The 26755-nt window shown below is 36.2% G+C and overlaps 1 protein-coding gene across 2 annotated transcripts in view; it reads left to right on the top strand.

The window, feature by feature from the left end:
* SMAP1 (small ArfGAP 1) overlaps positions 1-26755 on the top strand; it is an 87660-nt gene that overhangs the window by 21291 nt on the left and 39614 nt on the right. Inside the window, exons 2-6 of one of the 2 annotated variants that reach the window (XM_027884209.1) lie at positions 4491-4624; positions 5326-5411; positions 9215-9290; positions 18279-18356; positions 22414-22494. In XM_027884209.1, the coding sequence (XP_027740010.1) occupies positions 4491-4624; positions 5326-5411; positions 9215-9290; positions 18279-18356; positions 22414-22494 (455 nt within the window). The remainder of the gene's footprint in view (positions 1-4490; positions 4625-5325; positions 5412-9214; positions 9291-18278; positions 18357-22413; positions 22495-26755) is intronic. The other variant, XM_027884210.1, reaches the window with a different exon arrangement.

The raw sequence follows: 26755 nt of genomic DNA, 5'->3' as shown, positions 1-26755 counted from the left end.
CTTGAACCTGAATGAATAGTTCTGTATTCAACCCTTGATACACAGTTTCTGAATGTAAGGTAATGTAGTAGCAGGTGTGATGGATTGACCCCACTGAGCAGCTGAATACTCACCCCAGCCGTCTCTCCAGTGGGGAGAAAGTAGAAGGAAGGTGGAAAGTCCTGTGGCTTGAGATCATGGCAGTTTAATAAGGAAGGCAAAACCTGTGCATCCAAATGAAGAAAAGAGTATTTCATTCAGTAGTTCCCATCAGCAGGTGAATTTCAGCTGCGTCATGGAAAGCACGGTCTCAGCTTGTGTAATGGTTGTTTGGGAAAGCAGGTGCCATAACCACTGTTGCCCCCCTCCTCCTCTGTCTTTCCTCTGGCTTTTATTCTGCAAAGTGGCATAATGCCATAGGGTTTGGGATGTCCCTTTGGTCAACTGGGGTCTGACTGTGACCCCTCCTGGCCTCTTTCCCCCCCCCCTTCCTACTAGGTGGGGATGGGAGAGAAATCCTTGAATTTGTGCAAGCATTGTCCAGCTGCAGCCAAAGAATTGCTATTGTCAGCACTTTTTTGATCACAAATCCAAACTGCATCTCTGTAAGGTCTGCTATGGAGCAAGTTAACTCCATCTCAGCCAGGTCCAGTGCATTGGGAAATGTCACTTGGTATTTTCCATTTAACGGGCAATAGCCAAGACTCCAAATGAATTTTTGCAAAGCCATATGACAGCTCAAATGCATCCTTCTGTTTAGTTCTTACAAGAAACTTGCACTTGTGCTGTGTTTAAATTTCAAATCAAAATTAATCACTCCTTTTTATGAAGGCAACTGAATTATGGTTGCCAGTAAGACTAACTATGCACAATAAACCTTGTGGGCTTAAAAATCTAACCTAGTTATTTTAAGGGTTACTTAAATTGTGAATGATCTTACACATTCAAAATCTTGTCTTGATTTCACTGGAAGATAGCACACACCTTCACAGCCACCTGTTAAGAACTGAAAAGGAAATTTAAGTCTAGTTGGTAGACTGTATTTAGAAATATAGAAAAGAAAGTTCAGAGTGAAGAAAAACAGAATTCAGTTCTCATCTTCGAAGCAGCAATCTGGCTTAGGATTGCTGAAGTTTTTTCCTTTGTTCAGCCAGGCAGTGTTTCAGGGACTTCACAGTATTCTAGTATATAGTCTAATATAGATATTGGTTGTTTTCAGTCCTATGGCTTGTTTCCTTAAAATTACTTCAGCAAAGATTGAAAGAGGCTGAAAGTATTTTTAATCAGATACCTACATTTTAAACGACTGAAGAAATTACTTGAAGTATATTTTTATATTGGAGCGGTGCAGCAAGCTGTGGAAGAGCAGCTCAGCTCTTCTAGTAAAAAATGTGTATTCAAACGCCTTTCAAAAGAAAAAAATTACAATTCTATTAAAACTTATGTCAAACATGACATAAGTATTTCATTTTATTATTTGCTGATTGAAGTTGCACTGAATAACATAGTTCTTGATAGGTAAGATAGCATTGCTACTGACACGTAAAGGTGTTTTAATTAGCGTAAAGTAGCAGTCATCAAGGTTCTTAATGCCCAGTCTTCATTTTTGAAGCCAAATGTCCGTCTTTAAAATTAGCTAGCAAAATATATACAGCAGATAAACCAGGTTACTCCCGTAAATTTTTCTGAAGAAACCAAATGTATCTTTAAGGATCCAGAAGAAGAAGCCTGTGAGTATTTTGATTAGTGCAGAATATTTCCTTTATACAGAAAAAAAGATCCTGACTTCATACAGAGTTGGCAACACTGTAAATTTTTTATTGAATGAGTCCAAATTACCTTTTAATGTTTCTCACACAGGAGGGTTTGCAGACTAAGCTTTAGTTGATTATTTGGTTAAGTCAGGCAAAGTTGGTTTGCTGCCCGCACAGAAAACATTTTCTGACTTCTTTTACCTAGTGCTTAACTGTGGCTGTAATTGATTTGTATTAATTAAAAAATTTTTCATTTGAAATTATTATTATTGCATATTAGAATTAAATTCAGAGGCTACACATGAATATTTTTGTCTGGTCTCAGGTTTGCCTGTTATTCCACTGTTTAATTTGTTTCTTTATTGCTTAAATATATTTTATTTCCCCAATTTATTTTATAAATAAGTACAAATTAATGAGTCTGAGCTTCTGCGAAAATACAAAACTGCACTTTTCCAGGAGAAAACCAGCTAATTCACAAGTTGTGTTATAATCTTTCTTTTTGTTAACAAAGTTTCAAGTGTAATATTTTAACTACAGAGTTAATGACCTCTCTCTTAATTCATTAAGGTAGACTTACAGTCATGTCAAGTTCTCCTTCCAGTCTTGTCTCATTAATGTAGAACTTGCCTATCTGGGGTCTCATAGCTGAGAAAGAACCTGAAGAACAGGAAACTCATTGAATGTGTAGTTGTACAAACTCATTTGTGGTAAAAAGTTCATAGCGGTTGTGTAAACACCCTATAGGGATAAAAACATGGGCAGCATACAGAAACTGCAGGTAAACACCTGCTGTCCCTGTAGTAACTGCATCAAAACAGGCTTTGCTTTTTTAGCAGGCACATCCATGAGTTATTGTTTGGGGAAAAAAATTGAGAAGCTTTTGGGCACACAAGACTTTTACCTTTTTTTTTCTAAACCATAATGGCTACGTTAGGCGATTGCATAAGCTGAGGTACTTGATTTGCAGTGGAGTGGCTAAATTTCTTATCTCTAAGTTGTATTAAGTTTCTTCTGGTGCACTGCTTTAGCTGAAATTTGATTAGTAGGTTTAGGCGAATGACCTGCAAAACTCTGTCCTGGAGCACTAAATCTAAAAGTAGTATAAATTTTAAGTGGAATATTCCTGTAATATAAATCTACCAACCATAAAGATTGTGTATTATATATCTGTAGTATTTTATAGGGGAAAATATAAAGAGCAGATTAATAGGTTGGTAGTTGCTGAACTGTTTAAGACACACATTACAAACAGTCTGACTAGTAGTAGTTATTTTAGTAGATATCTGATGAGGAGTAGTTTTAATGTAGAACTGCCATGTGGGAAATGATGCGTTAGTTTCACTGAGTAACTGTTAGATCTCTCCACCCTTGAAATCTAATTTTAGTAACACTGATTTGGAAAACTGCCAGTCATCCTAATCATTTTGATCTTAAAGGTCAAGCAGTGGACATCAAATGGTCTGACTTCTTGAGATCTTGAACAAGGTAAATTAAAAGCAAAGTGATTACCCAGAATACAGACAATATTTCCACTAGTAGGAGGAATGCTTCTTGCAACCAATCTGGGGATCTGTGAATGTACCTTGGGATTTCAAATATCAATTCTAAAGAATGGAGTCTAGCTGAAAGGATTTCTCCTGCTTCCTTATTTTGGCTGTTGCTGAACAGTGCTCGCACAGTATCAGGGGTTTTCTTGTTTCTGTTCTGCTCCCCAGAGTTGCGTGGGGAGCAGAGTTGAGAGTTGTTGAGAAATGCAAAAGTTGCATGAGTGGTATAGATTCACATCTGTTATACAAAAGCAGAAGATAATTGCTTGAAATATTTTCATGCTCTTCAATGTGTTTTCTTGCTTTTGATGATTAATTGTTTAATCTTTGAACTCCTTTGAGCTCAGAGCTAGATGGACTTTAAAGCAGTGCCTTTAACAGTGGGGCTGGATAAAATGATATAAATGTGTTGAATTAGAGACTGCATAGTAACTTCAAGTGAAGGATTCCAAGTGTCGCTGCAGTCATTCAGGCCAGCATACTTTAACTCTGTCTCAACATGCCAGCACAGCTGAGAAATGATGGAAGGGTTCATAAATCAACCTGATTCTGTGAGAAAATCAGTCTGTGAATGGCAACTCATACTATAGTTTAGGAATCAAGGGTACGGAACATATTCATTTTTCCAGCATTCTTAGTCATGGATATTTTTATCAGTTGGTGTTGCAAATCGGTGCAATCATTACCTAAGAGCTTGCATGCTATTGTTGTAGAGTCAGTGCTGTATGAGGTATTAAAGGATTTGTTCCATTAATATAAGATTGTCCTGCATTTAATTTCAAGTTAAGTACAGATGCATGTCTTAAGAAGCTTTTAATTCTTAAAATGAGCAACTTTTACTGATTTCTGCTGATGCTTGCACCTGAGGCACAGCCATAAGGATTATTCAAGATGCAAGCAAAATCTTGTTGTTGCTAGTAAACCAACTTTCTAAAGTTTGTTTATTGGGGTTTTTATGACATGGGGAGATAGACACAATATATGACTTTTTAGCTTAGTCTGACTAATTAATGTTCTGTGACATTATTTAGAAGTAGAAATCTGTGAATAAAATTGTTAACAGCAGGAATTGTTAAAAGTAATATGTGTCTTAGAGAAACTACCATGAGCCTTTATTCAAACTTGTTCATTCAAATTGCCAGTATAGAATTATGCCAGAGAAAATGGAATTTTGAAAATAACTGATTTATTTCCCCATTCCTTTTAGGTCCAAGATGGGCCTCTTGGAACACTGGTGTTTTTATTTGCATCAGATGTGCAGGAATACATCGAAATCTTGGGGTCCACATATCAAGGGTCAAATCTGTCAACTTGGATCAATGGACGCCAGAACAAATACAGGTAAAATATCTTAAATATGTTTCCCATTTGGTAGGGATGCCAGGAGTACTTTTGAAGGGATTTGCATTTATCATGCTGCCCAGCTTAAATGTTTTGTCAACCTAGTAGTTCCTAACGTGTTATATTTCTGCTGTAATGAGTTTAGGTTGCAAACCCTCACCTCAGAAATTGGTTTAGCTATCTTTTTCTGTATAATTTTAGATGTATTCTACCTTCCCACAGGGACTTGGAAAGCTACTTCTTTGTTGTGTCTGTAGAAAATGTGTTGTAAGCCTTTTCAGTGGGTGACACTAAGGTCGCATTCATACATCTTCATGATTCCTGGTTATGTTGTTTTGGTGTACCAAGCACTGACTTTTCTAGGTATTCTCCAGTCTGAAACCTTTTTCTGCCATCAGACAAATTTTTTTACTCCTTTTCTTCATGGTCTGAAGAGCCATCTTGAGAGAGGAAAGCTTTTCTTTCCCAGGATGGGTTAGTTGACGCTGTAAAGAGCATCAGTGTTTTTCGCTTTTGTCCAGCAAGTCTTGGCAGGCGGCCCTCCTGTGCCGTGGTAACATCTCCCAAGACAGACGGCAACAGAGAGATCTTCAAGTTAAAAGCTTGTAGTGTCATTTAAGCACACCAATAGCATTCTGACTGTATCAGGATTTAAAGTATTGGTGGACATGAACTAACTGTTTTCTACCACTTTTCCTTAGTGCATGCAGGAAATGGGAAACACTAAAGCAAGACTACTCTATGAAGCTAATCTGCCAGAGAACTTCCGAAGACCTCAAACAGATCAGTATCCTTTTTGTTTTAGCTTTCACACTGAGATGACTTTTAATGCAATTTAGATGTTATGTTTCAAAGAACTGCTACATTTGGCAGCTCATCTTATTTATTTCATTGATATTGTTGTATAAGAAATGACAGGGGAAGTTGAGAACAGTTCAGAAAAGGTTTAAATTACTTCAGTTATTGCAAATCTACTTTGTAATGAGATTTGGCAAGCCCCATTTATTTTTGCTTTCTGAAGAGGTGACTTCATAAATTCCCTGTATGTAGGAAGGTAGAGTGATACTAGAGAGTTCTTTAATATTCTGTCTTTCTTGAGTAACTGTCAGTTGAAGTTAGAAGCATTTGATCAGGAAATAATGAGCTGAATGGTGAAGTAAAATAAGCCATTGGATCTTACTCAAGTGAAGTATGGATTTCTTTGTCTAGGTGACTAGTATGGGAGTACATAAAAAATGCCTAACCTCTCTGATGGCCACCACTTGTTTGTTTGTGGTTGTCACTATGTACCTGGAAGGAAAGGGTTGGAAGAAAAACTGTCTACCAACAATAAATAACTTTTTTCAAAAAAACCCACCTTTTTTAATTTACTGAATCACTAGGGTAATATATAGTAGCATTAACTTAAATTTGCATTTTTCTTGATTTATTGAAGTTACTCCATCGGTAGGATTTGCTTCACCTGATCTCACTGGAACTCTTTAACTATAATGAGATCCTAAACACCTAGTGTTAAGTGAGCTGAATCTTTCCCCAGCTCTCTTTGCCTGATAATGATACAGGCTACAGGTGCTGATAAACAGACTTAGTTGTAACTGGATCTGAATATTCTCCTACATTCAGAAGTGATTTTAGTTCTTCTGTTTATTAGATACTATGCTCGATATGCTATGCTGGAAGATTTTTTTTTTTTTTTGGAAGGGTTAGACTACTTTTTATAAAATACACTTGAGCAAAACAGATAATTTTGTTCATATTCTAGTAGCTTTTGAATTAAACATACATTCCCATTATAAAAAAGTAACTGGAACCAGATAGCACTGTAGTATTGCAGCTGTAATATTCGAGAACTTTATTTCAGCCATAGGACTGAAATACTTTGACTAAAACTTACTCAAAAATGGGTCTTGAAGATGTATATTTTATTCTTACTGCAGCTAACTTGAATTTACTGGTGCTATTGCATGAGAAGCAATAATGCTTTACTCTAAGCTTTTCTTGTCAAATCAAGCCCAAAGTCTAATTTTTAGACTTCCAGAATAATTTCTTTGTTCATACTGTATACGTTGAATTAATCATATACCCTTTTGAACAGTTGTCAGCTTCTGAGTGGTGGACTTAGTCAACTGAATGTATTTCATTGCTTGTGTTTTCTTTATTACGACTGCGATACCAGGATAGGTGATGCCAACATTTTTTGTTTTGTTTCTCAATTTCCCCATAACTTGGCAGCTACTTACCAACTTGGCATTCATGACAAGCTGTTGTATTATGGGTGTTTTTTGTCCTTCCTCTTTGCTCTTTGTATCACTACAAAATTAGCTTTGTGTATCACCAGTGTTCTGGTTATGAATATTCTCATGTTCTGAATATTCTTTTGGATGAACTATGAAAACGTTTTGCATGTAATGATCAGTTTTGTATATATTCATCTGTATTAGTCTGTAACTTCCTGTAGCACTATAATATATTTTTTTAGCTAGGAAAGTGGACACACTGGAGAAATGCGTATGTGAGATCTTCCCAGAATCTTTTACTAAAAGTCCCCGGTCACATCTGCTTCTTAATCACAAGACTGACCTTTCTGAGTATTTTTTTTCTTTTATTCTACTTGGCAGGGATGATGTAGTGTAGAAGCTAACTTTGAGGATCATTGTGATGTTTTTTTGTATGGCAGTTGGAAAATGGTTTTTCCTGTTGGAAAATGGTTTTTTCCAAGAATAGAGTGAATTATTTTTTTGTGTCTTCATTTTACTCAATTCTTAACAGTTTTGGCATCTGTTGAGGTTGCTTAAAATTCTTTTATTAGCAAGAACACAGTAGGTTATTGATCTAAAGAAACTTAGACATGATCCAAAAATTCATGCATATTGAAGGGGGTAACTTGAATAAGGTGGATATTTTTCAAAAATAAGCCACATGAAATTTAAATACTTATGATCGATCCAGTGTTAGTAATTTTAAATTAAACCTTTCTAATTGTCTGAAATACCAAATGTGCATTCTGGGCAACTGCTAAAAATAGGGAAATACTTATGCAAAAGACCTAAAATATCTAACCCCAAAATCTGTGCAACCAAAACTTAGAACACTTGACAATCTTAATGTGGTGTCTGAAAATGTTAATTGTGACAAATAGCTAAGACATTTTCTTTGAAGAAAGATCAGTTTGTTCAAGGGTATTTTATAACAATCAAGTTTTAAATCTTCTCTGTATTAGTTATATTTTAGTACAGTTATCCAGTTGCAGCCCAAAAGCATGGAAAAAACCATTAAATTCCCTTTCTCTATCTTATTCTCCCATGGAGTTAATATAATCCAATAATTCACACTGTAATTTAGAAATAAATTTTTTGAGGGAACCCTGTTAAGTATTAGCTACATCTGTAAAGTTGTGGGAGGTGCATATTACACAACTTCCATTCATCTGTGATTTGATAATATACATTGATTCTTTTGGCAAAATGATAGTATAAAGGATAATGCAGTATTAGTACTAAGATAGTTGTACATTCAAAGTGCAAAGATACTCTTTAGAATTTATATATATTTGGAAAGAGGTAGAAAAGAATGTTTGGGGCTTTGTAACTTTTATGAAACAGTGTCTTCAGGTGACACTTACATACTATTTGAAACTAAATGTGATTTTTGACAAAACAATTTGGTGCACAGAGTGAAGGGGCTGAGCTCAGCGTTAATCTTAGGACGTAATACGTGGAGGTAAAGTATCTTTCCAGAATTGCTTTGGAAGTTTAAGAGGCAATGAGTCTGACCTTCCACAGTTGCCATTTCAATTTTTGAATGGATAATCCCATTGCTGGACAAATTAGTTAAAATTTATTCTACAGATACCAGAGAACCAGCTTTACTAAAGTTAAAGTTTACACTGCTTTGGATAAGCTGCTTTATGAAGCTGAGAGAGTAATTGAGGAAAAACTAGTTTTCCTTTTGCATTTGAGCTACTGAGTTGCTAGTTCTGGTTTTCTACATCAACATTCTTGCTGCTATTGCCATCTTTGCTTCATTTATCACTAGTGTTTTAGTTTTGTTTCCCTTCCGCAGGGATGTTTGTTAGAACAGGAGACTCTCAAGGAGGACTTTTGGATCTTGGAGAATTGTTTATGATAAGCTTTTGATACGTGGTATAACTTGTTCAAATCAGAGAACAGGTGGATACGTTTCTCTTTTTTTTTTCTGAAGAGAAAGTATTTTTTCCCAAGTTAAGATGGTAAACTACAATTATTTACCATATATAAGTACCACTGTTAAGTATTTTCAGTACTACAGCCAGGTAGATTATAAATGCCGGGTGATGATGTCCTAACTGTGGAACACTGAGTTATACTACATCTTTTTCATAATGGTTTCTTAAAAGATTAAACTGATTAATTCTCTGTAGTAAAAAGAAGTTCATTTTGGACACTGCAGTAGCGATTGTTCTGTGTAGAGTGGTTTATTCTGCTGTTTTAAAACTACAAAATGAGACGCAAGAATCTGGTGCAGTTTTTGAATTTGAATAACCTGTGAGCTTTTTAGGTTAATGTTACTATTTATCTGAGTGCGTATTTTCCTTAAAATAGCTACTTCCAGAGCTGTGGAGTTTTTCATCAGGGACAAGTATGAAAAGAAGAAGTATTATGATAAAAATGCAATCAATGCCTTCAATGTAAGTAAACAGTTTCACTCAGAATTCTGTCACTACTTTTTTTTTTTTTTGGAAAACTACAGAAGAGAAATATAGGAAACATTATGTATGTTAAAATGTCTTTTAGAGTCCAAACTTTCTGACACAGAGCTAACTGCTTTCCTCTGTATCTCTTGAAGGTTGTTCCTAAGTTCTGTAAGTTTGACAAACATTGTCCATTACATTTATAATAGCGGAGTGTTATGATCCAATAAGTAGTTTGCTCACAACTCTTTATATCTGTTTTCCTCTTTCAGCCATGAGTAGTTCCTTAGCAGTATACTTTGAGTCCTTCATAAGTATATTTTTCCATGTTACAGGGATGAAATAGGATGACTCTTCCTGGTGACATTGTTTTGCCTCATTCTCTGTAATACCTTGATGAGAAATCCTAGTGTATTTTGAGCCTCTCTTCTGCTGAATTCCAGACTGCTGCTTGCAGTGAGGTGAAGGCTTTTCTGGTAAAGCAGTTTTGAGAATGTCAACCTTGGCTGAAGTTCAGAGTCTTATTAGTTTTTGGTTGTCTGTTTTTTGATACATCTATTTCTGTGACATACAATCTAGTTAATACATTTTTATTTATATAGTTGTATTTATGCTTAAATATTATGCATAAACACCATACAGCTATACACACGTTGTGTAAGTATGGCCTAACACATAGCTTACTTCTCCGTCTTACTAGACGGTGCGACAGTGAAGCAAGTACAGGTGTGGGCGTAAAGAGTGAGAGTATATGCTGCCTTTCCCATCTGAGAAAATGGATCATGGAATGATGGTTTCATTTTAGAAGGAAAAAAAAAAAAAAGCAAACCTGGAAACTACAGAAGTGTATTTCATTAAGCATTGTTGAAATAAGGGAAAATTGCTTCACTTAAAAAGTAAGATATGATTGGGGTTTGAATTACACTGTCAGCTACCCTTCTTTATTTTTATTCCAAAGTAGAAAATAGTAGGAATAGTTTAAAATCGTGCTTCTTTACAAAGTTAAAAAGACTCCAAAGATATTTCTAAATGGGGAATCTTAGTGTCTAATTTAGTAGTTCACTGCTGCCTTAATATGCTCAAATGAGTAATCGGAGTTTGCTTTATCGTGTTGCAGTCTAATATGAATCCCTGTCATAGCAGCAAGGATAGAATCCGGACAAGCTGAAGAGATGCATGTTACTGCTGAGTATTTTCTTCCTACTTGGGCTTTTCTTTCTTTGACTAATGTAAATGGCATAATCTCTTTGGGATAGGAACAAAATCCGATTATGAAATATTTTAGCAATAGATGACTCACGCATATTCACAGTCACCTGCATTTCTTCAAGGCCACCAAACATCAGGTTTGACCTGGGCAGTGTGAAATCACAGTTATGCTAAGATCCTAGAAGTACAGTAGCACCTACAGTTGTCATGTGGTGCTTCTATTGGGTTACATTCCTCGGCCCTGTCCCAGCTCATAGACTTTTGTAGTGCTGTGACTGGTATTCAGTGATCATCTTTCTCTAACAAGCAAGAGGAAGAAAAGGCGAAGCTGGGTCGCCATTCTGCCTGTCTCATGCTCACCTTTTCTGCTCTGGATACTGTTGTCAGGGAAGACAGGAAGTTACTTACGCTTCCAGCACGTGGAGGTCTGTGTGAAGTTTGAAAAGAATGTGGTGAGGAGGGGAGTTCTATGAAGTACGTGCTTCCATGCACCTTTGCAGGGTGTTGTGACAGTTTCTAAAACTTTGTTTTGCAGTCCTGATGACATCTGAGACACCTTCCGTCTTCCTGCCCTGCCAGAAGGTGGCTAAGATTCCCTGGGAACGGAGGGGCAACTGTGGAGAAAAAGGGATTTTCCAACTTGTAACCTTCAGCCCCCCATCAAGTGTTTTGGTAGCATCAAAGCACTTGCTCGTACAATCCTTTCACGAGGAGCAGTGAGCAAAAACAGTTCTTGTGAACTGTTCTGATGGGGTGTCAGTGCTACACCAGGGCAAGCTCTTCTGGAGAATTTCTTGACGTACTTTTGCAGAGAGCACCTTGTGCCCTATTTTTAAACAAAATTAGCATTGCTGGGGTGACGTGAACTTTTTAGGATACTTTTCATTGTCACCTTTGAAACAGAAACACTTTCGGCTTGGATTAGGACCAATTTAAGTTGGAGAGGCATAGTTAAGTTGTAATTTGGTAAAATGAATCCCTTCTGGATATAAGCAGGTAATACAGAAGTGCAGAAACAGGCTCTCTATGCCCTAAGGATCGCTTTCCTTAACGTGGTAATTTCACTGAAGTGGTGTTTAAAAATTTAAGAGGGTTTCCCAGATCTCATCCACTGTTACAAGTTGATGGTGGTGAAAGCTTCCTGTAGCATAAAAGTTGTTTTGAATTGACTATCTTAAAGCACGCAGTACAATATTTCTCTTAGGTTAAGTTTGTTGAGTTCATAAGCTTTTCAAGTACTCAGTCTGTTGGAGCCCAGGAGTATATGTCAAAGTTCAGTTTTTTGTTGTCAGGATTCCTGTATCTTTTGTTACAAATTTTTTATTTCTAATTCTTAATTATATGAGATGTTTTGTTTTCTACAAGAGTGTTATATTACTAAATTTGATTTTTAGAATTGCACACTACAATGACAAAATTAGCTAGAGCAGAAACCAGTAGTGCCATCAAACACACAGATGAAAAATATGCAAATATGAAAAATTAAATTATTTTTCTTGTGGTTCAATGAAAAGCAATGCAGGATAAAGCTATGGTGGATAAAAAGCACCTGTGGTTTTATTGGCTAGTTACATTTTAAATAGAACAGTGCATTTAAGTAGAAATCAAATATGCATTAGAATAATGCTGACCAAAATTTGCTTCACTTTAAAAAATATTTAAAATCTACTAAAATGCATAAATCTTGGAGTTTTTTGGTCCATCATTTTTGGAAAAATGTGAGATGAAGGTTCTGTATCACTGCTCAGGTCACTGTGTTGAGTGCATATAAAGGTTAACTATGCAGGTATCGTCAGAAGCAATCTCTGCAGCTTTTAATACAAATAAGTTTATAGAGGAATGCATATGGAAATTGCCTTATTCAGGGTGGATGGTGATTCAACTAAGTAGGTTCCAGATACTTTCAGTCTCAAAAATTATGAACTGGTACAATCTATTCTACTACATCAAGTGGGAATATATTATCACATCCTGACAATGTTTATAGAATAGTAAATGAAGTTTCTATATTTAAGAAAGGGTGTAAATTTTGTTTGGAGCAGATGTTTTATGTGACTTAAGTTCATTGCAGGAACATTTTTCATGTTTTCCTAAGACATTATTTAACAAGTATGAACTTAGGCTACTGGCTAAAATGTGATGTTCATTAAGAGACTGTGATGGTGCACTGTCTGGAAAGTTACCTTAAAGGTGATTAAATCTGTTACACCTTTACTGCACTAAATATGTTATGCAGGCACCTTAAGATGAATAAATTGGGATATGATAGGGTACATGAACAGTGAGTTTATAGTAGCTATTATTCAGAAGCATTCCATCATTGTCATGGAGAGAGGTTACCAGTTACCCTTCCCAATATTGCAACAACACAAGTGGGTTTTTTAGTGGTCTGTGAAAAATCTATGAATCAAGTGATACGAAGTATTTTTAAAATATGTTAATCAAGATAGGCATCAGTAGGACGCACTGAAATACTGTACAAGAATTATGACTTGAAGCAGGGATAGTGAAAGGGGGATAAAATCTTTTCAAGATCATTCTGTTAAAATGGGTTGAATGATAGAATTGCAGAATAGCGTGGGTTGGAAAGGACCCTTGGACATCATCCAATTCCTCCTGCTAAAGTAGGGTCAGCTAGAATAGGTTGTTTAGAGCCATGTACAATTGAATTCTGAATATCTCCAGGGCTGGAGATTCCACGACCACCCTGGACAACCTGTTCCAGTATTCAATCACACCTCCACAGTAAAAAAAAAAAAAAGAAAAAGAGTCAGTTTATTCTTATGTTTCAGTAGAGTTTCCTGTGTTTCAGTTTGTGTTCACTGCCTCTTGGTCCTGTTTCTGGATACCACAGGCAGCAGTCTGTCTGCCTTAGTCTTTGCTCCTTGCCCACTCTCTGCCCCTCCAGCTTTCTTTCCTCCAGGCTAAACAGTCTGAAATCACTATCCCTTTCCTTGTTGGAAAGGTGCTCTGGTCCTTTAATCATCTTAGTGTGCCTTTGCTAGACATGCCTCAGTGTGCCCATGTCTCTCTTGTACTTGTGAGTCTGTGATGCTGGCTCATGCCTAACTTGTCCACCAGGACCTTGAGGTCCTCTTCTGATATCTGCTTTCCAGCCACTTGATACTGAACCTGTACTGGTACATGGAGTTATTATACCGAAAACATTGGTTAAGCTGGACAGGGGAAGTGGAAGGAACTTCAATAAATTAAATTAAAATTAATTCTACCCCAAGCAAAATCAGCACAGGGAGACATTTTAGTAATTTTAAAAAAAGCCTTGCCAGTTAGCCTAAAGAACTTAAGAACCTTGCCAGAAGCCTAAAGTTTGTAGGTGTGTTATTAATAGTACATTACTGTTCTTATACTCCTTTCAGTATTTCAAGAATAGGCCTCTTTAAAAAATGTCAAGCAATTGATGGTGTGTTTATTTGCATCTAATAGCAGTCTGTAATTGCTACTGCTTAAAGATAAATTGCTGATTATAGTATTGTCAACATTCATTGTAGATGTAATAAAGTCGGAAGTCTTCTGAAAGAAGAAAAGTGTATGTAGCAGCTGAATTTAAAGCCGGCCAAATGAAAGCAGAGTAGTCCTCTTCGTTTAGGTTATTTCCCTGCATATTGTGTGTGTATAAACTGGCCACTCGAGGGCACCTTTGTATTTGTTTCAGCTGCAAACTTTCTAGGTGGTTTGATAACACACTCATTTTTTAATCTCTTGAATCTTCTGCATGATAACACCCTACATTTCATATTTAAATGGAAGCTTAGTATAGGTTTTTAAAGCTTTAACTTTAATCCTTTTTAATAAAAGGCTAAATAATTATGTGCTTTACATCAAAAGCAGGATTTTGGAAAAACTACAGATAAAAGTGAAAACTTTATTTAGTACCTACACTTTAATGACCAATAGTGTTTGTATGACTGTTATGTGTAATCAGAAACATGTTAGTACAAACTGAAGTACAGTCATTCTGAGATTTTGTATGTTCTGTTCTCTGACAATTTGATTTAATGCTTGTGCTTGTTTTAATTTTTTTTTAATTTACTTTTTTTCACTTGAAATAGTAGTCTGGTACACAGACTACATCAAGACATTGGGTCAACTACTGTTTTTATTGTTGCTTTTACTGTTAACTCAGCATGTACTTGGATAGTGCCACTACTAAGTAATAACTTAATAAATATTATAGAAGTTTTTTATGGGGAAAATGGGGGCAGATAACACATTGCCATGTAAGAGGGGCAGGTAACTGGACCAATACTGTAAATCTGCAGATTCCTTCTTTTCTGATCTTACATCTTTTGTGCACCACAGAGTGTCTCGCAGAGCATGGGTGAAAATGAAGTTTTACGGTACTGTTGCATATGTGTATGAAATTTCTTGCTTAGCACTGAAGGTACCAGATGCTTTAAAGATAGTACTGAGCTTTATTATGCAAAGTGGCTATTTTTGCTGTATTGTCTTTCTAAAAAGGAGTCCCAAGACACACACAACAGAAAGAGATTCAGGAATTGCTAAAACTTAAATGACTGCAAGTCTTCTGGTCTGAAGTGAGATAGAAATTTTGTGGACATACAAGAAATATGGAAACTTAAGAAACAGCTCTTTGCTTTCATTCTCCGTTTTAGGCAATTCTGAATTAACTTCTTAATCAAAAACCCAACTACTCTTAAGTTAAAAATGAAAATGACATATTTGGATGCGAGTTGGCATTCTGCAATACATTCATAATGCACACAAGCACATCACCATTATTCTTTTTCTAGTAGTATGTATGATTGATTGCAGGGTCACCATTGGTTTTGTCTGGTACTTTAAAGTACCAGTAATCAAGGATGTCTTAGTTGACAACTTTCCAGAGCATAGTGCAAACATGTTATCAGAGTAGATCAGTGTGTGCTTTTATACTTGAATTCTGGAGTATGGCTGGAAATTGTCTTTTGGGTTTTGATATAGATATTTAGATGGCTGTCAGCCAGCACACCCAGATCTTTTTTCCCAAGGTGGATTTCCAGCTGCTCTTTCCCAAAAGACCCAAGTTCAGGACCTGGCACTTCACCTTGTTGAATCTTACTCAATTGCCTTGCCCATGGATCCAGCCTGTCAGATCTCTCTGCAGGGCCTTTCTGCCCTCCAGCAGATCAATACTCCCACCCAGCGTGGTGTCATCTGCAAACTGACCGAGGCTGCACTCCATCTCCTCATCCAGATCATGGATAAAGATATTAAACAGGACTGGCTTCAATACTGAGTTCTGGGGAACCCCACTAGTGACCAGCCACCAGCTGGATGTAGCAGCATTCTGCCTGGCCATCCAGCCAGTTTTTATCCAGCAAACACTGCAGCCATCCAAGTCATGAGCAGCCGGTTTCTCCAGGAAAATGGTGTAAAAGTTTTTACAAAATTATAGGTAGACAGTGTTCACAGGTTTAGCTTTGTCCAGCTGCTCGGTTTGATTGGATTTTTTCAATCCGCTTTCCTTATCTAGCGCAGTATGGTAGATAACAAATTTAACATGATGCAGTGGTGATAAAGCTGTTCAGCAGCCCAACCTTGTGCTGTTGCTTTCATTATATAAACCTAATCAGTTCTTTATACATTGTAATGTGTCTTCTCTTAAAGATTAGCTTCAGTCGTATGCCTTTTGTACTCTTGCTTAGTTTAATATTTGCATATGTGAAGTGTGCTTTCAAGTTCTCTTTTTTTGCCTGAAGTGGTTGTAGTGCTGCTGGTTGTCTTTAAACGTTACACTTGGGCATTTATCAACTTTTGCATGTTATATATCCCACGCTAGATAGTGACTGCATTTCCCTCTGTCTTCTGCTTACAGCTTGCATGATGCCTTTTCCTTGTTTCTATGATTCTTTACTTGATTACCAAAACTATAATAATTGCTTTCAGGCTTTCATAGGATTACCTTCTCCTAAATTAGATAACACCTTAATTTATGAAGATGGTATGCAGATTGAGAAGAACTATTATGGGAGGATGGCAGTTGATGCAAACATCTATAGTGCTCATTCTTCCCCTAACCCCAGATGAAATTCTGCTTACCTGGTTCTGTGTGGTGAATAGCTGTTACCTGCTGTTCAGCTGTGAGAGCTATCAAGCTTGAATTCTAAAATCTGAAGCATACAAAAGAATGAAAGAAACCTCAAACCCAAACCAAGAATCACACTTTAGCAACTTGAAAGGATACTTAAGATGTTTCATTATCAGAATTTCACACATTTGCATTTAATTGAGATCTTAGTAAGGAGCGTGATGTTATAGCCCATAGTTCACTATCTTATATAGTTACCTTATAATTTTTCTGACATTATCTTGTGACAGTGTGGTGCAGTCTGAATAAACAAGATCCCAATGTTCCTATAGCAACAGAATGCTACCATTTGAGAAACTGCTTCATTGCAGCAAATATATCCATAACTCTGCTAATAACCTGAGGATTTTAAAGCCGTAAATTTCGAAATGAGGATTCTGTTTCATATTTCTGCAGGTAAAATTTGTTTTAAAATTAAACCTTAGGAATATCTTACCTGAAGTTCTACACTACCTTCCAGCATAGCCATAGTTTCTGAGTTTGTAAAAATAATAAATATATATGTTCTATGAATATTCCACCTGTACAAGCAAAGGTACTGGTAGGATTTTCTGTAAGAATTAAAGGGTGCTTTGGCATGAATATAGGGTGGATTTTTTTAATCAGCTTTCAGTTTCCTTTTGGTGCAAACTAGTTTTTTTAGACTAAGTAAAAGCATGTCATCTAAATCGGTTATTGTGCAAACTAGTTTTTTTAGACTAAGTAAAAGCATGTCATCTAAATCGGTTATTGTGGCCCAACATAATGACATGCTCTGTTACAGCTTTATTTATTTCTAAATTTTCCTTTTGTATCGTAGAGGTGATACAAGACAATCTAGAAGTGTTAGCTGTATAGCTCTGAAGATCTTCTACATGTTTGGAAAATGTATTTCAGTTGCATTTTTATAATAAGGCAATAGAAAGATAATGTTTCCATTAAAGTGATCAACTACGCACAGAGAAATAGGATAGGAAGATGTATGAAAATACATTTAGAGAAATCCTATTTTCTTGAGCCTATATAACTTACACCATTTGGATAATTCTGGAAGTCTACTGGCATTAATACCAATCTTACTTACCATTTCCTAGAAAAGAAGTGTGACTTGTCTGGGAGGTCTCTCAACCCACTGTTAAGATGCAGCTTTATATTTACCCTAAGCTCTTTAAGTACTTGGAGTGCTCTTAGAGAAGAATTAATTAGAACTTTAATTAACGTATAACTTTCAGAGTTATTTTGCATTCCTCTTAATAAAAGTATTCTGTTACAGTGAACAAGAACAAAGGCACTCTCTTCTCTCCCCCTCCTCTGGGACAGTGTGCCTTCATGCTTCAGGACATTAATATTTCAGTAGTTACACTGGATAAAAATTGAACAATGGATGAAACCTAATTATTTTTCTTAGGCCTGTGATATGATCTTATCCAGATTCATTTTGTTATATTCTGTTCTAGTGAGTTTCGTTATAAGTCACACTTTCCTGCCTGAAAGATTTCCTTTAAAACTTGTACTCAGGAAAAAAAAATCAAATATTTTGTCTCTTCTTTATGTTTCTTCTATGTTGTGTAACCACCACCACCAAAAGAAAAGGAATGAAAATCATGTCTCTTAGCTGCCTCTGCTCCTTCACTTCCCAGCTGTTCTTGCTTATTTTCTTTCTCATTTCTTTCCTCTGTTTTGTACAGATATCATCTTCTGATGCTGCTCAGCCTTTGGCATCCTCTCCTTCTCTGCAAGCTGCTGCTGAGAAGAGCAAAGCAGAGGTATTATTGGTCTTGGGTGTAACTCTTATCAGGTTACTGCTTTGCACAAATGTTTACATTTATAGGATAATTTCACTGAGGTAACTTGAGAATTTGAATTGCTGGTAACACTTTACACATTTAAAATATTTCTCTCCTTTTTTCTTGGACTAGCTAAATGAAAAGAGCCGATACAGCAGGACAAAGCATATGTGTGATTGTTACCTCTTGATTGTTACCTAGTTTCTGTGTCAGAATTTTGGTTCTGCTCTGGTGTAGTGTCACAAAACTGTGGAAAAACCATTTCATTCTCAGCTAATGGGTATGAGTGACACTGTCCCGACTCCTGAGGAATAATTATTGATATCTTTTTTTTGTATTACTTGCTTGTTTCAGAATCTAAATTATCAGTATTATTCCAGCTATTTAGTTCATTCTCCTTGGAGATAAATGTAGAATTGATTTGACTCATACTAGTTTTAATATTCCTTCTAGCTGGGATATGTATATATGCTGATGTTCCATTAACTGTTTAGGAGGGCCTTTCAAAAACTTAACACACAAACAAGAAGTAGATGAGGCATCATTTGTGTCATCTTTCAGTAACTGCCACAATTTGCAGCACTAATGAAATACATTTTTTAGACTGGGAATGCTCTTTCAGATACTTCACTCTAAATTGAGATTCTATACAGTATATTAAATAGTTTATGATCTGATCATGTCACATTTTTTCCTTCTAAATACAGAAAATACGGACTGACATTATTTTATTTTGGCTATATTTAAACATTAATTAAAATTTAAATGACAGTGTCATGGACTAGACCTCAAACCTTACTGAATTTGACGTGTTTTTTACATTATAGCATGAGCAGAAGCAGCCACTTGGAATGAAATTTGCCTTTGCTTTCTTACTCACCTCTATTGATGCGTTCTCATTTGAAAGTTCCTCTGTGTATGAGTATGCCATGCTGTTAGAAATAAAACTTGGGAAAAAACAGAATAATTTTTGCTTAGAATTTAGACCAGTATGAAGCCAGTTTCATTTATTATCTTCACGGTGGTTTTTGACTGCTTTTGCAAATAATGAAACACTTGAGTTGAAGTTCTGGCAACAATACAACATCTGAGAAATGTTTTTATTTTGTCTGAATTAATTTTTATCTAATAGAGCTGAGGCAGAAAGCTTGCATATTGAAATTGGGAAGTGTGAAGATGAAGGACTTTCGGGTTTTCCAGTACACAGTGAAAATTAAATGAATGAAAATAAACTCACTGGGAATCAAAAGAGTTCCTGTGGGCTATGTGAGGTGTGGAGACAGAAACACTGGAGAACAGTTTAAGTCTCTGTGTATTCACTGTGGAGCTTTCAGAGTTTTCTTAAGGGCAATGAGAGGCATGTATTTCTATTTGGTCACCTTTATGGAGTGTTTGCAATATGAAACTTTCTGCAAACCCTGCTCGATCTTGAAGTCCTGAAGATCAAAAGTTTCCAGATGCTTCTTCCTCCAGAAGCAAGGTTTCTTTAACAAAACATATTTTAAAAAAATGTTGGAGTCAAACTGGACAGGACATCCTGAAGATCATTGTATGCCAAAACTTAAACGCTGCTTTCACTGAAACATATTCAAGCAAAGTTAAGGTACTCTATTTGAAAAGTAAGTGTACTGTCATGGCACTTCCGACACCCTTTCCCAGGAGGAAAGGAAACCAATCATAGAATGGTTTGGGTTGCAAGGGACCTTAAATACCACCTATTTCCAACCCCCTTGCCTTGGGCAGGGACACCTTCCACTAGACCAGATTGCTCACAGCCCCGTCCAACCTGGCCTTGAACACTTCCAGGGATGGGGCATCCACAGTTTCTCTGGGCAGCTTGTTCCAGTGCTTCACCACCCTCACAGCAAAGAATTTCTTCCTAATACCCAAACTAAATCTACTGTCATTCAGTTTAAAACCATTCCCCTTTGTCCTCTCCCAGTAGAGAGTCCCTACCCTATCTTTCCTGTAGCCACCCTTTATGTACCACAAGACTGTAAGGTGTTCCTGGAGTCTTCTTTCTTCTCCAGGCTGGACAACCCCAACACTCTCAGCTTGTCTTCACAGGAGAGGTGTTTCAGCCCACAGTCATCTTTGTGATGCTTCTCTTGACTACTTGCTTCAGCAAATCCAAGTTCTTCTGATTTTTGGGGGCCCCAGAGCTGGATATCAGAGGAAGGGTCTTAAGAAATCAGAGTACAAGGGATAGAATCACCTCCCTTGACCTGCTGGTCGCACTTCTTTTGATGCAGTTGTCTAAAATGTAGAAAGGTTCCTTCAGGAGAAGAGATCAGGTTTATTCAAGTCATTCAACTTGTGAAGGTTGGAGTGGGAAGTGGGGACAGAGAATGAAAGACTTTGGAAAAGTTACTACTCTGACAGTATATTTGCATGTATATTAGAATGCAGGTTGGTCCTAGCGTCAGTAAACAGTAATGGAAGAATGGCTAAGCTTCACTGAGAGGCATGGCTATGCATTTGTAGTCCTAGTTCAAAAAGCCAACAAGTCGCAGGCTATTACGTGACCATAAAATAAAGCGCTACTCTGTGTTTGTCCAAGTCGCATGGACTTCTCTTGAACACCTTGCACTGCCTGAGGTGAGATACAGTTTTGGCAGCGCCTCTGTTTTGGAATACAATGTTCATTTTTGTGTTCCTAATGCTCACTGAAATCTAAGATGGTCTGTTTCTTTTTTTCAAAACAGACATTCTAAATTCCTCTGCTGCAGTTTCATGACTGTGGTCATTGCTTTCTGTTGCTTGTAAGCAGGTGCTTGGTCTGGTAGTCTCATTTTCCAGCAACTGAGTGTTCAGGATAATTCACAAGGTTTAGTGGGACTTGAGTAGCCTCAATCCATCTGGTAAATTTGGTGAAAGTTTTGTTTATTAGAATTATTAGAAGTTGTGAAGAATATTTTACTTGGGTCACTCTGTGCCTGGTCCCCCAGGTCTCCCAATATATATATACTGAATGTTAAAAAGAAAAAAACCCAATCAATCCATATTGACACAAACTGTAACCTAGTAAGCTATTTTATTTTTAATATTGGAGCTGCACAGACACTTATCTAACCTCTCAACCTTCCTCCTAATGTTGGGAAACTTGCTAAACAGTAGTGTTTTGTGAAACAAAGCTGTTTCAAACTTTGAACAAAGGGATACAAGTCTAATAACTAAAAAACATTTAGGAATTAGTACAAGGTAAGCCCTTGTGTTAATCCATTTTAATGTTAAAATATACTCAGTAGTACTACACTGTAGTTGAACAAGGTAAATGCAGACAGGTTACTGGTCTAAACTACTAACACTTTTTCAAAGCAATTTCTGGCCTAAAAAGTGCGTGTCTTCTGCATGTTATTCCTTAATGAATATTTTATGCTTTGATTCAGTCAGACTAAATCTGTAATATTGGCACATTTAGTCATTTAAAACCAAAGTGAAGAAATTTCTGTAATGTCATTATGATGCTTTCAAAGTAAAGGGATCTTTTACATTTTTGCTTTCTGGAACAACTTAATGTCTTATGACTCAGCTAGACTGTCATAAGAGTCTAAGGCAACTTTTTATATTCAGGAGTGTTTTTTAAGACACCTAGATTATCTTTTAAAAATTAGTAACTTTCTGCAGAAACCCGTGTGCAAATTGCCTTACTCTAGTTCTTTGATCAAGGTGACCAACGTCTGCCCTGATAAGAAAGGTTATCAACAGTTAATGGAAGTACTTGTAGAGATGGGTTTTCTCTTCAGCTCTGCACAGTTCAGGAGAAGCAGTGCTGGTTGTTTTTTTTTTTCCTTCTGCTTAGAGGCAGAAATGCAGATGAACAGGTGAAATAGTAAATTTCTTGAATTCTGAAAGTTACAGTATTTTTAGTAGTACTGTCTGAGCAAAATGAACACTTCTGGAAGCAGAGCAGATACAGGCATAAGCTCTGATTTAGAAGGGGATAACTGAAGATATCTGTTTATATTCTCTATTGCTGTAGACATTCAATATGTTTGCAAATTGGGTACTAGCAAAATGCTTTTCCTTTTTGCAGAAGGAAAAAGAAAAAAAGAAAGAAGAGAAGAAGAGAGAGAGAGAATCAGAAAAACCATCAAAACAGTTAACAGCTGAAAAGGTAAGAAGAATTTGTTTTCTAAAGTTATTTTAAAGATTACACATAGTATTAGACATATAGAGAGATTTGGGGAAAAAATAATGTCAGTGTATATATATACACACACACACTTGTGTGTGAGTGTGTATATGAATAATAATCTGGTTAATCCACATGAATCATTTACTTGGGCTGTTGCTTGCATACAAAGGTTGGTTGACCATATGAAGAGGATGCATTTAGGTTAAGATGGGAATTAAAAGTTAAGCTTTGTTAATGTTTAAGATCGGACCAAAAACCTAATTAAGGCTTTAACTTGTACCGTAGCTATTCTTGCACAGAAAATTTTCATTTTTATTGAGTCCTGTATTACCATCTAATACTGTCTTTCATGAGTGAATACATTTTAAACGTAATTGTATAATTTATAGAATTTAAGTTAAAACTCTAGATAAGTTGAAAATATGCAGCTAGATCATGTCACAAAACATGACAGGCAAACCATTTAAGGTGCTTCTTCATACAGCTATGCTCGAACATAATGAGCAGCCTTAGCAACGTAGGTACAATTAAGATTTCAGGTACACTTCTGTATAGAGTTAATATTAAACAAAAATGAAATGGGTAATTTAAGTATTAGATAGAATAATTTATTTTACCACAGGTGTCCTCTCTCAGATTATGTGAATCCATTAGTATATTCTGGTCTGCAAAATGCATTGGGGTCTCCATCTGTCAGTTTATTCCCCAACAGTGCAGTGTTGCAATTATGAAAAATGTTGTGTATTCATAGGCTATGATTGCAGTTGTGTTTCTAATTCAGTTTTCAAATAGAGTTGTTTTCATTTTGCATAACACAACAAGATATAAAAATATATTCACACTTGGGGGGGAAAGCCCCTATGCATTACAAACATCGTTTTTCTGAAATGAGAAAGCAGTTTTGGAATAAGTTAATGCAGAAGCCAACTTTGTTATGATAATGTGTGTAGCTTCACTGAGGTAGTGGAAAAGGGTATCCTTATTCATATGGCAAGAGGTTCAAGCAAGTTTATGGGTGACAATAAAAACATTAGAGTTGTTGATTGTTGAACTTTTACAAGGGCAACCCAGCCAAGTTAAATGTTTTATTCTGGTCCTTATAACAATATACTTTAGTTGTAAAGGCTAAAAACGTTTCTATGGTTTGAAAATCTGAACTTCGTAGAGCGCAAAGGTCTACTTTTGGTTTGGGAAAGAGACAGTTTCCCTTTGCAGAGATGCCTGAACTTTGTTATGTGGCTGGTTAGGTGAGGAGAAAGGACAGCAGAGCATAGTTACAGCTGAGGAATTTTCCTAATACTTGAAATAAAACCCTATTCAAATGTCACTGGTTAGGTTTATATTTGAAAACTCATTAGATTACCAGTTAATGATCAAGTAAATAAAAAGAAGTATTTTGATTTTAACTGCTTGTACTAGAAAATGCGGGGTTTCGTAAATATATCTGTATTAGGTAATAGTGCTGTTGTAGCAGCTGCAAAATGTTTGAAATATTTCACCATATTTTATTTCATTAATAATGTGTCAGCACTGATTGCTCAAATGGAGCTCATCTGTGTGTCATCTTTTTAATTTAAGAGATTCTTCAAGCTTGGGATTTTCAGGGCTTTTAAAGATCACTCATTCAAAATAAACTGCTTTTAGACACAGCCTATAAACTTGATGTATTTTAAAGTTGCAGTTGCTTTCTTAAATCTAAAGGAAAGAGGCTTGTATCAAATACTTGTTTCTGTTGGAAAGTCCTGGTGAAATAGAGAACCAGAAGGTTTTATTTTTATATACGAAATAATAAATTGCTGATTTTGTGGTGTGATTCTGCTTTAGGGAGCTGATAAACATTAGTATTTCAGTAATAATAATATACTTCTTATCCAGGTAGAGACCGCCTATAGGATATTTTAAATATTGTGTGTTCAATCAGGAGGGGAGTGCAGGCATCTTGACCATAGTGTCATGTTTTCAGCAACCACATCAAGCAGTAGATGGGTTTTTTTTCCCATTTTTCACCTTCCTGGAGGAGGAAACAGAATATGAGAATTCTTTGGATACTTCATATGTAAAGTCACTGATCACCTTTACTGTAGGCATAGTTTATCTCCAGTCTAGACATTCCAGGCTTGGGAAGTCAGTTAATTAAAAATACGTGAGCAAGGAGCTGGCAGTTCTACCACAATTTTGAGACTTCTTTTATGTTAAGTTAGTTGAAGCAGTGTTTTAACTGTCCTGTGGAAGAATCAATAAAGATGGAAAAAATTACAGTTCTTAAACCTGTAAAAAGTTGAATCTAGGGAAAACTTTCAGATCTCTTTGCAAAATGTTATGTATTCGTACAAGTCTTAAGTTTGTAGTGGCTTCAGCTTTACCTTCTGAGTTTAAATTTCTTAGCTCTTTAAACAGGAATATGCATCCTAAAAATTTAAAATGTTCACATTCGATTTGCATGTTTTGATCTTTGCTTCATAGAACTGACTAATCTGCTCCTACATCTGTGTAAGAGTCCTTCTGCCGTGACTAACTGATCTTTAACCTTTAGCAAGCTGAACGTTCAGTATGATTTCTGTTGTGTTTTCAAATATTGCTGAAAGCTTGTAGCATTGATTTAGTAAACTTTTGATCCCAATATTGCATTAAGATGTCGGGTAATTATGATATAAAAGATACTATATTGATTATCATGCTGTGGTAAGTAAAAAGGACAGAAAATCATCTTTTAGCTGATTTAACAATTGTGAGTTTTCTTATGAAATGGCTTTTCAGTAAAGAAACCTCATGTGCTTAAAATTAGTTTTGTGGGAAGTGTTTTTTTATGAGCGCTCGAACTTGAGACAGGGATTTCATATGTAGAGTAGGATTTCCTCAAAATCAGAGAAATCTACTGCAGAACAGTGAGTAGGATACTCATTTGACTGTTTTTCTGGGCTGTGTGCTCTCTGTGACAAAATTACTGAGTAAGATCTTACTGTGTCAGCTACCAACTGAGTCTAGTCCAGTGATTAGCATTTTATTGGAAGCCGCCAACAACATGATGTTCCACATCAGATCTGCAGAACTCCTAATAAAATACGTGATGTTGCCAAGTTACTGGCAGCTGTAATGTTTTTTTCCGTCTAATTGAAGAAAGTTGTGAAACTTGCATAAGTTACCCAAGGTCCTCCCTCCCCCTCTCCCTATGCCATTTCCGCAATTACAGACCTCAAGTTTCCTCAGTGCTTGTAATTAAAATAACTCTATCTTTACAGTTACTTGGGAGAAACAGGAAAAAAAATTGTAAGAAACTGCGGAAACAATTATTATGCAGTTCATCATGACAGAAAAAGTGGGGCCAGTGGAGCTGAGATGCCCGATCAAAGCCCGGCTTGTTTGCAAGCAACATAAATGCCAATTTTAGCAGTATAAAAATGTGTTAAATTGCAAGATTAAATAATCACACTGAGCTAATTGTGTGCTTCTCAATGACTCCTGTGGGCCAAGAGCAAGAATAAAAGCATAAGGTAGACTGTCATGTAATGAAAGCAAATTTTAGATATTCCATACAGATAACTAAGATTAAGAGATTTTAAATTTACTAAAAAAGTAAATCTCATGCTTTATGAGCCCATTTTAGTATTGGGGAGGGGAAAAAAGTCTGTAATTTGACCACCAGCTTATGTGTTTCATTGGTGGTTACACAAGAAAATCTTTAATTTGTAGATGGGCAAGAACAGCTGGACTTTTGCTAGATTTTTGCTAGCCATTTTTTAAACTTCATCCTCCTGCCCACCCTGTCGTATTAATTACTCTTTTGCACAGCTGAAGTTAATGACATTTCCCAAATCAGACGTGATTTTCTTTTTTTCTTTTTTTTTCTCCTTTTTTTTTTCTTTTTTTTCTCCTTTTTTTTTTTTTTTTTTTTTTTTTTTTTTTTTTTTTTCTTTTCTTTTCTTTCCTACTTACGCTGACTGAGCAAGTTCTCCACTCAGGAGCAGAGTAAACAACATTTTTATTTCTAGTGTGTCTACTGAGTAGAATTTTTGTTCATCTTTAGGCAATTGAATGTGCTCAATTTAGAATCATCTGGTGACTTCAAAAAGAAATACGTAGCCTAAATATTTTACTATGTGAGGGAGCTACCAAAGCCTCATAGTAGTTTTTTTAAATAAAGATTTAAACTGTGCAGGTAGTTCAGGTAAAGGTTCTTCTCACAGCATGTCGGAGCACTTTAGGTAAGCTTCATTCCACTTCTTCGTGCAGCACGTTGGAG

The sequence above is a fragment of the Empidonax traillii genome, unplaced genomic scaffold (genome assembly GCF_003031625.1).
Source record: "Empidonax traillii isolate 1590-97213 ecotype Southwest subspecies unplaced genomic scaffold, ASM303162v1 scaffold139:size1643147, whole genome shotgun sequence".
In the NCBI taxonomy this organism is placed as follows: Eukaryota; Metazoa; Chordata; class Aves; order Passeriformes; family Tyrannidae; genus Empidonax; species Empidonax traillii.
This window is presented reverse-complemented; position numbering and strand designations above follow the sequence as displayed.